The sequence below is a fragment of the Myxocyprinus asiaticus genome, chromosome 46 (genome assembly GCF_019703515.2).
Source record: "Myxocyprinus asiaticus isolate MX2 ecotype Aquarium Trade chromosome 46, UBuf_Myxa_2, whole genome shotgun sequence".
Lineage (NCBI taxonomy): Eukaryota > Metazoa > Chordata > Actinopteri > Cypriniformes > Catostomidae > Myxocyprinus > Myxocyprinus asiaticus.
Window position 1 is genome coordinate 10,723,887 of NC_059389.1, and position 13,929 is coordinate 10,737,815.

At 37.1% G+C, this 13,929-nt stretch overlaps 1 protein-coding gene across 5 annotated transcripts in view; it reads right to left on the reverse strand.

Annotated features, from left to right (window-relative positions):
* The window catches only part of ndrg4 (NDRG family member 4), a 44,998-nt gene extending 33,692 nt beyond the window's left edge, over positions 1–11,306 (reverse strand). For 3 of the 5 annotated variants that reach the window (XM_051689871.1, XM_051689869.1, XM_051689868.1), the window contains exons 1-2: positions 11,200–11,297; positions 9,609–9,682 (exon numbers count right to left, since the gene is read on the reverse strand). In XM_051689871.1, the coding sequence (XP_051545831.1) occupies positions 9,609–9,682 (74 nt within the window). In that variant the 5' untranslated portion in view covers positions 11,200–11,297. Of the gene's footprint in view, positions 1–9,608; positions 9,683–11,199 lie in introns of all 5 variants that reach the window. The other 2 variants (XM_051689872.1, XM_051689870.1) reach the window with 1 other exon arrangement.
* Positions 11,307–13,929: the final 2,623 nt, after the last annotated feature.

The window sequence follows — 13,929 nt, forward strand, 5'->3', positions numbered from 1 at the left end:
ATTATTGGTATCGGATCGAAAAGAAAATAAGTGGTGTCGCCATCCCTACCGGCACACTGAAATCCAATGCTTGTGCAACATCCTGTCTACTATGAAACCTTCATCTGGTCTGATTTTGAAAGTCGCATAGATGTATCTTTCACTGCTTAAGATATCCTACAATCCAGATATAGGCCTAATTGTCCATATTTTTCATTTTATGACTCCGATAACCCAATGCTAAGCTATTAAAGAGCAGCCAGAGTCCAGTGCTAACTTATTTGCCTTTATAGTATTGCTAAATTTGCAGAGACACAAGCACATGCAGGCAATGGTTTACAATGAATTCCTTTATCACAGCCTTAATTATGGTAGCCGTGAAGTGCAAAACAACAAAAAATCTGAAAATACAATGGCAAATCCCAAAACAAAATAACAATTCAGAGACGTCACAAATCATAAAACTTCAAATCCAAAATAAAAGAACAAATCGAAAGAAGAAAAAAAAACATAACGCCTAGTCAGTCGAAACTGAAAGGGTAGGTACCATAGCTTCTCACCTGATTGGCTGTGTGGATGGTATGTAGCCCTTTCTTCATTATTGGTTCACTGGCCACTTGCGCAATTATTTCCAAATAATCTCACTGATTGAAAAACAGTAAAACAGTAAAACAGTAACGGGATACTTTAGAACACAGAGAGCAAAAAAAGCAAATGGAATATAGTTAGTTTTAGGTACGATATTCACCTACAGTGTTTAAGGGACCATCTAAATAGAATTTTTTTTTTTTTTAAAAATGGGCTAAAACGTTGGTGGTGTGCAAGCATTCATTCAATTGACTTGCACATTCTAACACAACAAAAACTGTTATTAAAAAATAATTTTCACATTCTTAAGGTTGCATTAGGCTGCCAGTATGATAGCTGACTTACTACAAATGAAGTTTTGCCAGCATGATCAATAATATGTAGGCTACACAGTTAAATTTTTTTAGAAAAAATAAAAGATATTATTTTCATATTCTAAAGGTTTTAGTTGGCTGCTAATGGATAGGCGAACTTACTTTAGGTAAGATTTTCCCAGTATGTGCAATTGTACAAAAAAACAGAATTCCATTACTTTTTAAATAGATCACTAAAATTCATCAAGTAAGTCATTCACACTACTATCAGCCTACTGCAACCTTTGAAATGTAAAAATAACATCTTGATGAATTTTAGTGATTTTGTTTTCTAAAACAATTGAATACTGTATTCATATAATTGGACATAATGGGGAAAATCTCATCTAATGTAAGTCAATCTATTGGCAGCAGCCGGAACCTTTATAATTTGGAATTTTTTAAACATTTTTAATAACAGTGTTTGTTAAGTTAAAACATTCAAGTCAATTAAATGAACGCTTGGACGCCACCAACATTTTAGCACAGTTTGTTGACTTTTTGACGGTCCCTTCACCGTAGGTGGATATGGACCTAAATCTAACTTTATGCCACTCCCTCTTTTTGCTTTCTGTGTTTTAAAGTGTCCCATTACTGTTTTACTGAGAGAGAAACCACTCTAAATGATTCTGTTTTTCAGTCAGTGATCTTTTGGCATGGATTTTGAAATAATCAGTGAACCAATCATGAAGAAAGGGCTAGGTATCGGTCCGTGTAATGTTTTATAGTTAATTTTTCAGACCATATCAATCCAAATGCAAAAATAGAAAAACGGTTTGAAACTTTCATTTCTTTATTTTTTCAGGTTACTTCAAGAATGGCTAAATGTCATTTTCTCTCTTTTTCTTCAATTTTAATTTTTAAATTGCGATTCTTTTGAATAATTGACTCATCACCTATTTAAAATGTTAAAAAATGTTGTCTTGCAATTTGTGCTGTGGGTTGTACCATTAGCGCAGGGATATAGGTTAGGGAATGGACTGCATATGCGTTGAGGAGTAGTTTACAAGGTTTGCCCAAGGATCGACAACCGAAGGCACACATGCAACCTTTGCCATGTGGAGGGTTTGGCAAGCAGGCAATAGCAAGAGAGTGGACAAACCATTCACGCATTAAACTTGGCGCCAAGCCATCTCTACATTTTAAGTGGGTCGCGCAAGCATAAAGGGTTTGGCTTTGCGTTGATCGCTCCGCTCAGTGGATGATTGGGGTTTGATCTCTTGCTGGCTGGTAGAAGCTGGCACTGACAGAACACATGATGTGTCAGTCCCCTGCCACTTGTATGACTTGTTTCTCTAAGTTTATTTACAAAGCATACTTGCAATAAACAATGGTGACCTCTTATGAATTGCTTTTCATTTCCTTTTAAATTTAGGGTTATTTTCATAATAATATTAATATTAATATTAATTAGGTTGCGACCCCTGCTAGCCCATGCAGTAATAAGCAGTCCATTCCCTAACCCACACCCCCGTGCTAATGGTACAGCCCACAGCACAAGTGGCAAGACACAAAAAAAATGGAAAAATAGAAAATTGTTGAGTCAATTATTCCAAAATTCATTTCTAAAGTCACATTTAAGAAAAAGTCAAATGAGAGAAAAGATCAATTATCCATTCTTAAAGTAACTGGAAAAAAATGAAAAATGAAAGTTTCAAACCGTTTTTCTTTTTTTGCATTTGGAATGGTATGGTCTGAAAATGAGTTGTAAAGTGTTACACGGACTGGTATCATCCACACAGCCAGTCAGGTGAGAAGCTATTGTGCTGTTGTGTTTTCTGACTTGCCATTGTGTTTTTTGACCTGCTGTTGTGTTTCCTGACTTGCTGTTGTGTTTCAGGATTTGGCATTGTGTTTTCGGGTTTGTTCTTTTGTTTTTGGATTTGCTGTTGTGTTTAGAGACTTGTTGTTTTGTTGTGCACTTCACGGCCACCGTACTTAGCGGTTATATTTAACTATCATGCCCATGGACATCACTTTGTTTTAAAAGGTGGTGGGAACAGTTTGGAGGAGGGGTGAGGTCACAAAGTGGCGAAACTCTTGAATATGAATTAGGTTATGTGCAGATAGAGTCAAATAATCATTTACTGTTTTGATAAATAGTCATTCTTGATGATCAATTCAAGTGCGCCAATAAATAATTAACCTAATTAATTTGAGCATTTGATCCGTACATAACACCGTCAGTAGTGGGATTTTGTCAGTCAGTAGTAAATGGATCAGTAGACCTAACTATAGCCAGAATGACTGATTAACCTTTTTATTTAATGAACGAAAATTGCATCTGTATGTCAATGGATGTATATCATGAGCGGGGACACATCTGTTTGCATTTTGCTTTTCGATTTAACTGGAAAGAAGTGCGAGCTGCTGAGAAAGTAGAGATGCACGAGAGAACATCGCCACATGTTGTCACTCAACGCCAGTGATAACAGCGGCAACGAGCACTCAAAATAACAAACTTCAGCGCTAGATCACCACATATTATAACACAAACAACTGAAATGGATACTTCTGCTCAAGAACTGGAGATGTTTCTTCTGCATTAGACACTTACCTGACGAAAGCTACTTCAAAAAATGGCGGGGACAAAATTGGCAAAGGCAAAAAGTGATAGGGACATGTCCCACACATCCCACCCATAAATGATGCCTATGAGCAAAAAGCCAAGTCATGGATATCTTTTTGTAACATTAACAAAGTAACTAAACATTGTTGCCATCCATAAAATATTAGTGCAGTGAAAATGAGCTCAGCATAAACAAGTAAATCAAATTTATTTAGTGCAGATTGTTACCACCTTTAGAGCACTTATATATCATTTTTTTAGAAGAGCATCTGAGTCTCTGAATTAAAATATCAGAACACTTTAGGTCAACAGAAATGTCAGTCCACTCTTATTTCCTGTCAGTGTCAAATGCTGCATGAATTTGGAATCATGGGCAGTGTAAATCAAACTCTTGGATGTGAATGGATAGAATGATTCAGGGCCCTGCAGGGAATAAGTATTTTGGTTACATAACACCTCCCATGAGGTGATTAAAATGAGGGCTAGACATGATCACAATACTCTCGATTGCCCTGTCTTTCTCTCTCCATTTCTCCCTCTGTCACCCTCTCTGTTTATCTGTCTCGCTTTTCCTTCCTCACATCGACTGACCTTTCTCAGATCATTATAAGATCATTAGACAAGAATAATTGAGCATAGCAATTCCACCACATGCTCTCAACCTGTTTTGCTATGCCATAACAGAAGTAGATTTTTAAATTTTCTGAAGAAAATCTGAGTGCTGTTTTACAGTGCAAAACTCAGTTGCCAGGACATTGCTATGCTTTTGCTTTTGTGGTTGCTAATTACTGTAGTTGCTGACTTGCCCAAGTCAAAACAGATTATCTGGTCCCTAAACAAGTCCCACCTTCAATGTAAGTCTATGTGAGTTTTTCTCCATTTTATGGACCACAAGGTCAAAATCCTAACTGTGATTTCTTAGAAAAGTATTACCACACCTCTCAACTATCTGCACAAATTGAGGTATCATTCATGTTCGTAGTACAAACGGCACAGAATGGACTCTTTTCACATTTCCTTGTTTGGAATTCTTAAGTGAACTATAGCTGTGTAAACTTCTATAGTGATGAATGGGAAACAACAGCAGATATTATTTTTGCAGATGCAATTTGCACCCTGGTGCAAATAAAGGTAGATGCTATGTACACCCCAGTGCAAATAGTGGCAAATATTATTTGCATCCCAACCCTGGTACAAATAGTGGCAGATACTATTTGCACCCCTTATTAAATACTAACACATGGAAGCTTCACGGCAGCATGTTTATTGTGTTTATTTAGAGTCCCACAGTCACCCTACACCAACCCCTACCTCTAAACCTAACCTTCTTTTACAAAAATTAACCATGGGTTACTATAGTAACCATAGTAGCACCATGGTATTTTGTAATAAATTCATAGTAACCAATAAATTAAACATGGTTAACACCATATTACTGTAGTAACACCATTGTTAATTGAGTCAAATCTTCGGTTTCCACCAAAAAAATGATATAACTATAGTAAAACTACCTTTATATGAATTTTTATGTATTATTATAATAAGAAGTATTAAAGAAAATATTAAGAGAGGAGACAGGAAACAGAATGGAAAAAGACGGCAACAAACGCAGAATTGAACCTGGGTGGAAAAAGGCACAGTTTCACTGGTGTTACACCCGACACCACTGAAGTGACACTCACAATGCAGTTTGTTGTAAATTTCTATGCTTTCAATAGATTATTGGGATGCAAACTGCCACGCTGTGTGGCAGGTGTTATTTGCACCTGGGTGCAAACAGTATAATTTTTGCATTCCCATTTGCTCCAACAGCATATGAAAAAATAAACTATTACATTTCCACGACTTTTACTAAAGGGGAAAAAAGGATTACGTGGATTACTGCAGTCAGAAAAGAGTGCCAAATTGAATGCCAATTTTTTTTTCTAATTTACTCCTTCTGTTGCAGTATTTATAACCCCATCAAAGATAACACAAAGAAAATTGTTAAAAAACAATATATAATTAAATTAAAAACATAAAAATATTTTGCTAGATTTTCGCTGCTAAATAAGGCAGAAACATGTCACCACAGGCTGTGAAAAGGGTCCATTACCCTTCTCTCATTTTATGCCTAATAAGTTCTAAAAGTCACATTACCTTTAGGTGAAATATATCACTCTGTTTAATTGATGCTTGCCCACAAAAGATTTTGACCTCAATTCTGGAAGGAGGTAGCATTTATATTATACTAAAAACAATAAAGAGCTAATAAATATTATAATCACAAAAAATAATGCATAAACTGTGAACCTATAACCCCTCTTGTTCACCGAGATTTATGCTTTTATTTTTTTGTGGGTTCTGTACCCCGTCAGTGTTGCCATGGTAACCTCTAGTAATGCCAGTAGACGCCCCTGCAATCTTCAGGGAGTTGGATAACCCTTTATCTTCCCCTCTTCTTTTTCTGCCAACGCTAACTGCAGTATTACAAAAACCAGAGTACCTTGGTGACCAAAATAATGTGGTCACTCTTAGACATGTTTATAGCATGTTAAAAGGTCATTGATCTAGATAGAGTGTTCCAACACTGAGTGCACTCAGGTTGAGCAGAAAGCGTCAACCAGAGCTGGTACATAACCCTGCACAGTGACAAAAAGTGTGTGTGTGGGCCTCATGAGAATATGACAGCACAGAAGTGGCCATTGAAAGAGTATCTGTCAAACACCAAATCAATAGATCTGTTCAAACTGAAGGCTAAAATCTGACCTTATATAAAGTATTGCAATCAATAACTGGAAACTGGGTGTTTATGTTGTACACATATTAAACTCTGAATCTATGCATTCCAGAATTCTAAAAACACCCTGAATGCAAAACAGTTTGACTAAGTGTATTGGCGCAAAACTATTATACCTTGGCTTCAATATAAAGTTGTAAAAGTGGTGGATGTACAAAGTTTTAATTAGCCTTATGGAGGCTAACATGAGGTAAACAGAAGATCGAAAATTGCTTCTTACACAAGGTGCAAAGAGTGCTAAGTACCACCCACATGCTGGCAGAATAAATATTTCATGGAAAGAAAAAGATTATCTAATATTTGGTGATAAAAAGCAATGTGGAGGCAGTGGTGTCCTGTTCAAAAGACTAGCATTGTTGGTTACTAACTAGCTTAACCAGCAAGATTTCCATGGTCAAAATAAGTTTCACCTAAAAGACTATGCTGATTGACCAGAATGTTTTGCTGGAGAAAAGTATGGCTATGCACCAAACCTGCACTATCTAGCATAGCTCTTACAAAAATTGAGAGTTCGTGACAAATTTGCCGCAAATTCGACAATGATCATTTTTACATTGTCCATTGTTGCCAAAGGTTTGCTGCAGGTTCACCACTACCGGTGAAGAGCTGCAAGCTTCTGGCAAACATTTGAGGTGAATCACAAGCTCATTTGCATGTAAAAATAATGAGTGGAAAATTTGTGGAAAGTTTGTGGGAAGATTGTGGCTAGTTTGCCAGAACTCTAGATTTTTTGTAAGGGAAACTAGCCTGGACTAGCATGGAATATCATGCTGGTCTATTCAGCAGGGGAAAATCAGCAGAAAAGCTAAAGAGTGGTTTTTAAGGAGCACTTGTTGCTCCCTTGTAAAAACCAAACGTCAAGGCAAATATCCTCTTCTTACGCCCACTGGAAACTAGCTTAAACTCACTGCTGTCTTAGATTTCTTTGTGGTTGGTGATTTTATAGCATGAAAGGTCATCTTGTTCTTCTTGTGTGTATATTTCCTCACCGCTGAAGGCCAAGACTCTACAGTGATCCACTTTATAAGGTCAAATGTTGAGTGTGATGGAAGACGAAACAGAGTAAAGCATCAACTGGTCTTTTTGTTCACATTAATAAACCAAAACACATCCAAAACAGGCACAAAAACACAACTAGCTCACATAATGCTAACATTTAAAAGGCCAGTGTTTCCCAATCTTGGTTCTGGAGTACCCCCAACACTGCTTTTTTTAACCTTTGAAGGGCACTGCGGGAAGGGAATGCCACCTGAAGGACCCTAAATGAAAGGGAGCAGCTGAATCCCTTTCCGAAGGACCCTTCCATAAGGCTACTAGGAAAGGGTACATACAATGGTCGTTTTAAGGAAGTAATTTTGCCGTTAATAATTTTTAATTGAATTAAAGACACAAATAGATTACTTTATATTTGATGCAAAAGTTTTAATTGTTACAATAATCTTAACGTCTATTAGCATGAATTTTGCTGCTATGTTATTAAAGTATCATTCCTGTTAAAAAAAGTGGCAGTATATGCCTTCATGTTCACTTTCACTGTATGTAAAAATGCAATCAAATTAAATTGTTACTGAGTCATTCTGCCTAACATGTCGTTTTGTGTTCCAAGGAAGAAAGAAAGTCATACAGGTTTTGACCAATATGAGGGTGATTAAATGATGACAGAAATGTAATTTTAAAATAAACTATGTCTTTAAGGTAGATATATAGGACCAGGATTGAGAAACACTGAAACAGATGGTTCCAAGAATTTGGAGATGTCTTGGAACATCTTACTGTCACAGAGCAAATACATTACAATGGTGCATTAATGCATACCCTGAGCTATTAGGCAATAACAAAACATGTCTTGCATTAAACTCAAGAAAGAAAAGCAGTGGTCAGACTCATGAAAACTCATGGTAATCTTGATCACTCACAGAGCTTACTTCACACCCCCAGTGGGATTCTGCATAACATCTGAGCCAATCAGGGCGATCTGGCTCTCAGGGACGTCAGAGACACCCTGATAGCAACATATTGCCTAAGGAATCTGCCATAGCCAAGCCCCTCACACTGCCACTTGTCAGGAGCTGCCCATGGCTGACAGAAAGTGAGTTGGTATGTGGTCCACAATAGCTTTTTAACTGTATCCAAAAGTACAGTAACCTGGCTGAACCTTTCCTCATACCAAGTTTCTACTGTACGGAGCAGCGGGAAATTAGTGCAGGGATGTTAGGTGTGGTTTCCCTTTGCCTCAAAGGGAATGTATTAAATTGAAAGATTAATGGTTCCTTAATGGCTCTTCACCCATTTTGATAAATAACCTGCATCTAAAAGCTGATATGATCTTTTGCCCCTATCTGGACATTTATAAACACCTGTGTACCTTTTTAGGTCAGAATATAATGGAATCCAGCTCATAATGGCTTTCTGCGCTCATGTGCACTCAAATTATTCATGGAGATTTTTCATTTATTGTAGTTCATTAATGTAAAATAGGTGTCATGTGACAATTAAAAGCTGAACTTGGAGCATTGGAGGTCAAGGATTACAGTAGGCAAATCAAGATATAGGGACCAGTCTAAATAGGATGAGGTTAAAATGATTTAGCCACCATTATATAATTTTTCATTAATCTTTGCGATTAAACTGGATGATATTATTCAGGTAAGTTGCTATAATTTAATTGATTTTAAAATGTACCTTACATGCTCAGCAATATTCTCTTCAAACTGCTGCTCAGCCTGACAGTAGTAGGCTTGAAATAGAAAACTCACCGTACAAGCAGACAGGTCACGTTAACTAACAGGCAACATTGAGAAAGCATCTCATGCTTGTGTTGTTATGAATGGTGGTCCAACACATTTTGGAACGTGACAACACACGAAATCAAGCTCACGTAGCTAGAATCGTCTCCACTCACATAGTTGCGTAGAGCATGTTTCGGCCTTAAGTCTAATTCAAAGTCCAACTTATTAACATCAGAATCCATATCCTAATGTGGTGGACATCCGACTTAGATGATAAAATTGATCTCCTCTTTATTGGAAATCAGACTGAATGCTTAAATCTATATGGAGGGACCGGTTGATGACTCAAGGCTGGAACATATCTACAGATATAGGCCAGTGATTTATGAGTTATGATCCAGGGCAGATTGATGATTGGTCATCGACACTTGACCTTGTTTGGCACACTGCTCAGTGATTGGTCGACAAATCAAGGTGTGGTCATTATGTGGTCAGACACAGCAACTGGCCATGGAATTCACAAGCAAAAAGACGGACATAAAAATGAAGGGGATGAATGCTAAAAACGGAAAAGAATAGCTACAACCTCGGTTACAGCCGGAACTACGTACATTGTCTGCAGCAGGCTCTGTGGAACCGCGCAGCTAGTCTTGGATGGGAAGTTCCAGAACAATCCGAGCCCCATCTATCAGTACAAAACAAGATCCATTTGTAATTCAGCTATACATAATATTCGGTATTCAAAAAAATCTCAGAGCAAGCATGTTGACCTGGGCAAAATATTCAGTAACCTCTTCTGATTTTGGTCTCTATACACCAAAAAATGCAAACTTGACCCAAGGCAGAACTCTTACAAAGAGATGATTTATTAAAAAGTTCCAAGCATTTTTCAAAATCCTCCATAAATTACATTTATTATATAAAAATTCAAGCCAGGAAATTTACAGAGTTCCTACTAAAGTGTAGCTAACAAAATATTGCAAAATGTTTTCCATGCTTAGCAGAGTAGCAGCACAACAGTTCTAACAACAAAAGCTTCCAGGAGGAATGGGTTTTGTAAGACTGAGACAGCAAAGTTTCCAAGGCGTCTTTTGCATTGTTATGTAATCCAGAAAATGGGGTCATCTAGTTGTTGGCGTCTTGCTGGGAGACGTCAAAAAAAAAAAGAAAAAAGAAAGAAAAATCACAGCCTTGCATCAAGTTGCATCAGGATCATCTTTGCTAGCAACTGCCTTTTTAAAATACAAGCCTGAGTGTTACTGAAAATAATTGCTTATATAAATGGATTTATTCATCCTTGTTTTCAAACCGTGCTACATATTATTATTCATTTTAGCAGTTTCAATGATTGCACACATTAGTTATTAGACTACCTGGTTTATTTTGCACCAACCTTTGAGTCTAATAGTCGAAATATATGTATTATTATCGTAAGCTTCACCCATTTAATGTAAACTGTACTATACCTTGAAACCTCAGTTTAATACTTTAAAATCAATGTAAATCTCGGGGGATGTGCTAACATCATCCATCACCTCTTTAAAACTGAAAGTGTCAAGGCTCATGACAAGTTGCAGTTTAACCACCATTGGAAAGTTCCACGGCCTTTCTGGACTTCAATGCATGCTGGCAGCCAAACAGGCACACTGGCGTCAGATATACTGTCAAGTGTTTCTGAGATTAGGAAGATGGAGGAAAACAAAAGCTGTGCTTATCTGTTATTACACAGACCCAAATACATCTCACCACCATAGCAGATAGCATTAAACCAATGAGTGTGAAAGAACACCTGTTAGTGGACTCAGCCTTTGTTTAAGGGGTGGACTGCGGCTGGCTTACTGTTTTTGGCAAAGCCTCCCTGTCTGACGCAGTTATTTTTTGGGGTTAATAAATTCAACCAGTCGACCTCCTATTCACGCCAATGCAGAGGCTGGAACTATGATGCTTAGCTTCTGACACGGGCACTATACTATTCGGAGTAGTCATTCTGTTGTTGCTCTTGAAGTGGAGTACCTCAAGGCTCAATGTTTGGTCCCTTTTGTTTCTGAAACCGCCATATACCTCACCTTGAACCAAAACAACCAAATAGTCAACTCAACCTTACAATACAGGTCTTAATTTCGAGTTCTCTTGAATGATCTTACTATTTTTCACATCTCTTATCACATCTCTGATCACAATAAGTAAGGACATCGTTCTTACCTCTGCTGAAGTATTGTCTTCTTCTGTAGTTTAAAAGGAATTTCGTATGTTTGGCTTGTGAGTGCGTTTTGGAGAGATGCTGTCGACCCTGTGAGGGCTATGCTATGTGAGTCTCTCTCTACATCCGATCCACCCTCCCTCCCTCCCTCACTCGCTCACCCCCTCCCTTGCTCTGTAATAAACAGAGAACACGTGTCCTCCTGAATGATGCATCTGAGCCATACCAACAGATGAGGGCGAGATAGAGAGGGAGACATAGAGGACACACAAAGAGAGACGGAGGGATAAGAAATTGGACACAGCAGAAGAACGAAAAAGTAGTGAAGGAGAGAGGACAGACAGGAGGGAAGGAACCAAGGAGAAGGAGAAAGACAGAGTGACTGAGTAACGCCTGGAGGCTTAAGATGAAAGGTTATCCAATTAGACTGCGAAAGACAACTCTGAACAATCAAATGTTACACTTGAGGCAGTAGGGGGTTTTGAGTCAGTTTTTTCAGAAACTGTTCATACAGATGATTATAAGTACATGCTTATGTACCCAACCAAATAACTGCAATAACAAACCCACACATTCACTTATCACAGCCTGAATCACTGAAACAGGCACATACTTTCGACTCATTTGTGGCAATGTACTATTTTCTCTGAAGACTACTTATGTTACTACTAATGTTAATCAAGGTTTCTTGCATGAAAACAGTCCTTAACGGTTCCATTTACAATTATTTTAGTACTCTTGAAGAAAGAAATATTCACAAATAAGAAATGCATCTTCTTATTGGATTTACTGCCCTCAGCAGCCTGTTACTAAATGATGAGATGGTTTCAGATAATTTTAACAGAACAGATTCTTGCAAACGGTGTTTACACAGACTATTCAATTAAGATATTTAGAAAAAAAAAATTTACCAAAAAACTCAGAATGTGTTACTATTAGGGCTGTCAATTGCTCAACATTTTTATTAAATTAATTACTTGATATGCAGATTAATAAATCGAATTAATCGCATATATAAATATTTGCTGAGAAAGGCCCTCAAATAACAATAATTCAATATATTATGATTAAATCATTATAAATATTATATTTAAATAATGATAAATATACTGTAGACTCACTGAGCACTTTATTAAGAACACTATGGTCCTTATAAAGTGCCCGACGTGGTCTTCTGCTGTTGTAGCCCAACAAGGCATTTCCATCTGCAGAACTGCCGCTCACTGGATGTTTTTTGCTTTTGGCACCATTCTGAGTAAACTCTAGAGACTGTTGTGTGAGAAAATCCCAGGAGATCAGCTGTTACAGAAATACTCAAACCAGCCTGTCTGGCACCAACAATCATGCCACGGTCAAAATCACTGAGATCATATTTTTTCACCATTCTGATGGTTGATGTGAACATTAACTGAAGCTCCTGACCCGCATCTACATGATATTTTATGCATTGCACTGCTGCCACATGATTGGCTGATTAGATAATCACACAAATAGGTAGGTGTACAGGTGTTCCTAATAAAGTTCTCAGTGAGTGTATATTATAAAGCAGATAATTAAAATACATTTTTGTGGCAGACGAGTAAAGCACTGATAAAGGACAATATAAAAGTGGCTTTAGAAGGCAATATATTGTCTTTTTCCATATAATTAAATATTGACCAACAGTCTACATAGCAATCCATTTTGCAAATGAATTCATCAATCTGTCTGAGATTTATTACAAGGTCTTTTCTAAGGACGCATCAATGTGCACATGCACAGTATTTTAGCATGGTGTTGTGTTCACTTCTGCATAAGAATGCATGTTCATGAACCGTTAATGGACTGAAAGACATGAAAATCATTCAGTTACACTATTCTTTAAGAAATTGTGGAAAAAAAGTGTTTGTTTGTTTTTTAAAGTGGTTGTCAATCATTAGCATCACAGAAAATGTTGCTTACATGCATTGTACACTCAGTAGTCTATAGTATGAATTTGTTGATGATATTGATGAAGATGACATCAAGTGTGATGATAACCTGTCATTTGCCAAACCTGCTGATAATCATATGCCAAGAGCAATGACTTGGCAAATTAATATCTTAATTAACACATACAAAAACCAAGACAACTCTTGCTGCCCACGGCTGGTAAAGTATTTCTCAGCCAACAGCTTTGGGTGGATGTTGTACACTTTCACGGAAATTTAAATTGTCAGCATTTTGGAAACAGCCATAAAACTTTCCCTTGGCAATGCTACCCTCATCCTGAGAATTTGCTTTGTATACTATATATGGAGCCAACATTAGGACTCTAAATAAACAATTGTATGTGTTTCTTATTACCTTGTTGGCAGAACTGAAAAGCTAAAGGAAGGAGCACATTCCAATATGATAAGCAATAAGGTGAAGGAAATTGTATTTTCTTATTATTTAATAATAAAAAAAAATAAATTGTTGAAAATTGTAGAACCAAACCGGTATCAGCTAATTATAGAATCAGATCAGAACTGCAGCTCTGCCATAACAGTCAATCTACACCATTCTGTCACTACTCCACTGTTCTTATTTATACACATAAAGACTTACAAAAGCCACAGACCAATCTTTAAACAACACTTTTAAAGGAACAGTTCATCCAAAAATAAAAATTCTGTCATAATTTACCTTCATGACATTCCAAACACAATTAAATGGCAGTTGATAGTGACTCTTAAAAAGCACTCAAAAGTATCATAAAAGTAGTCCATGTG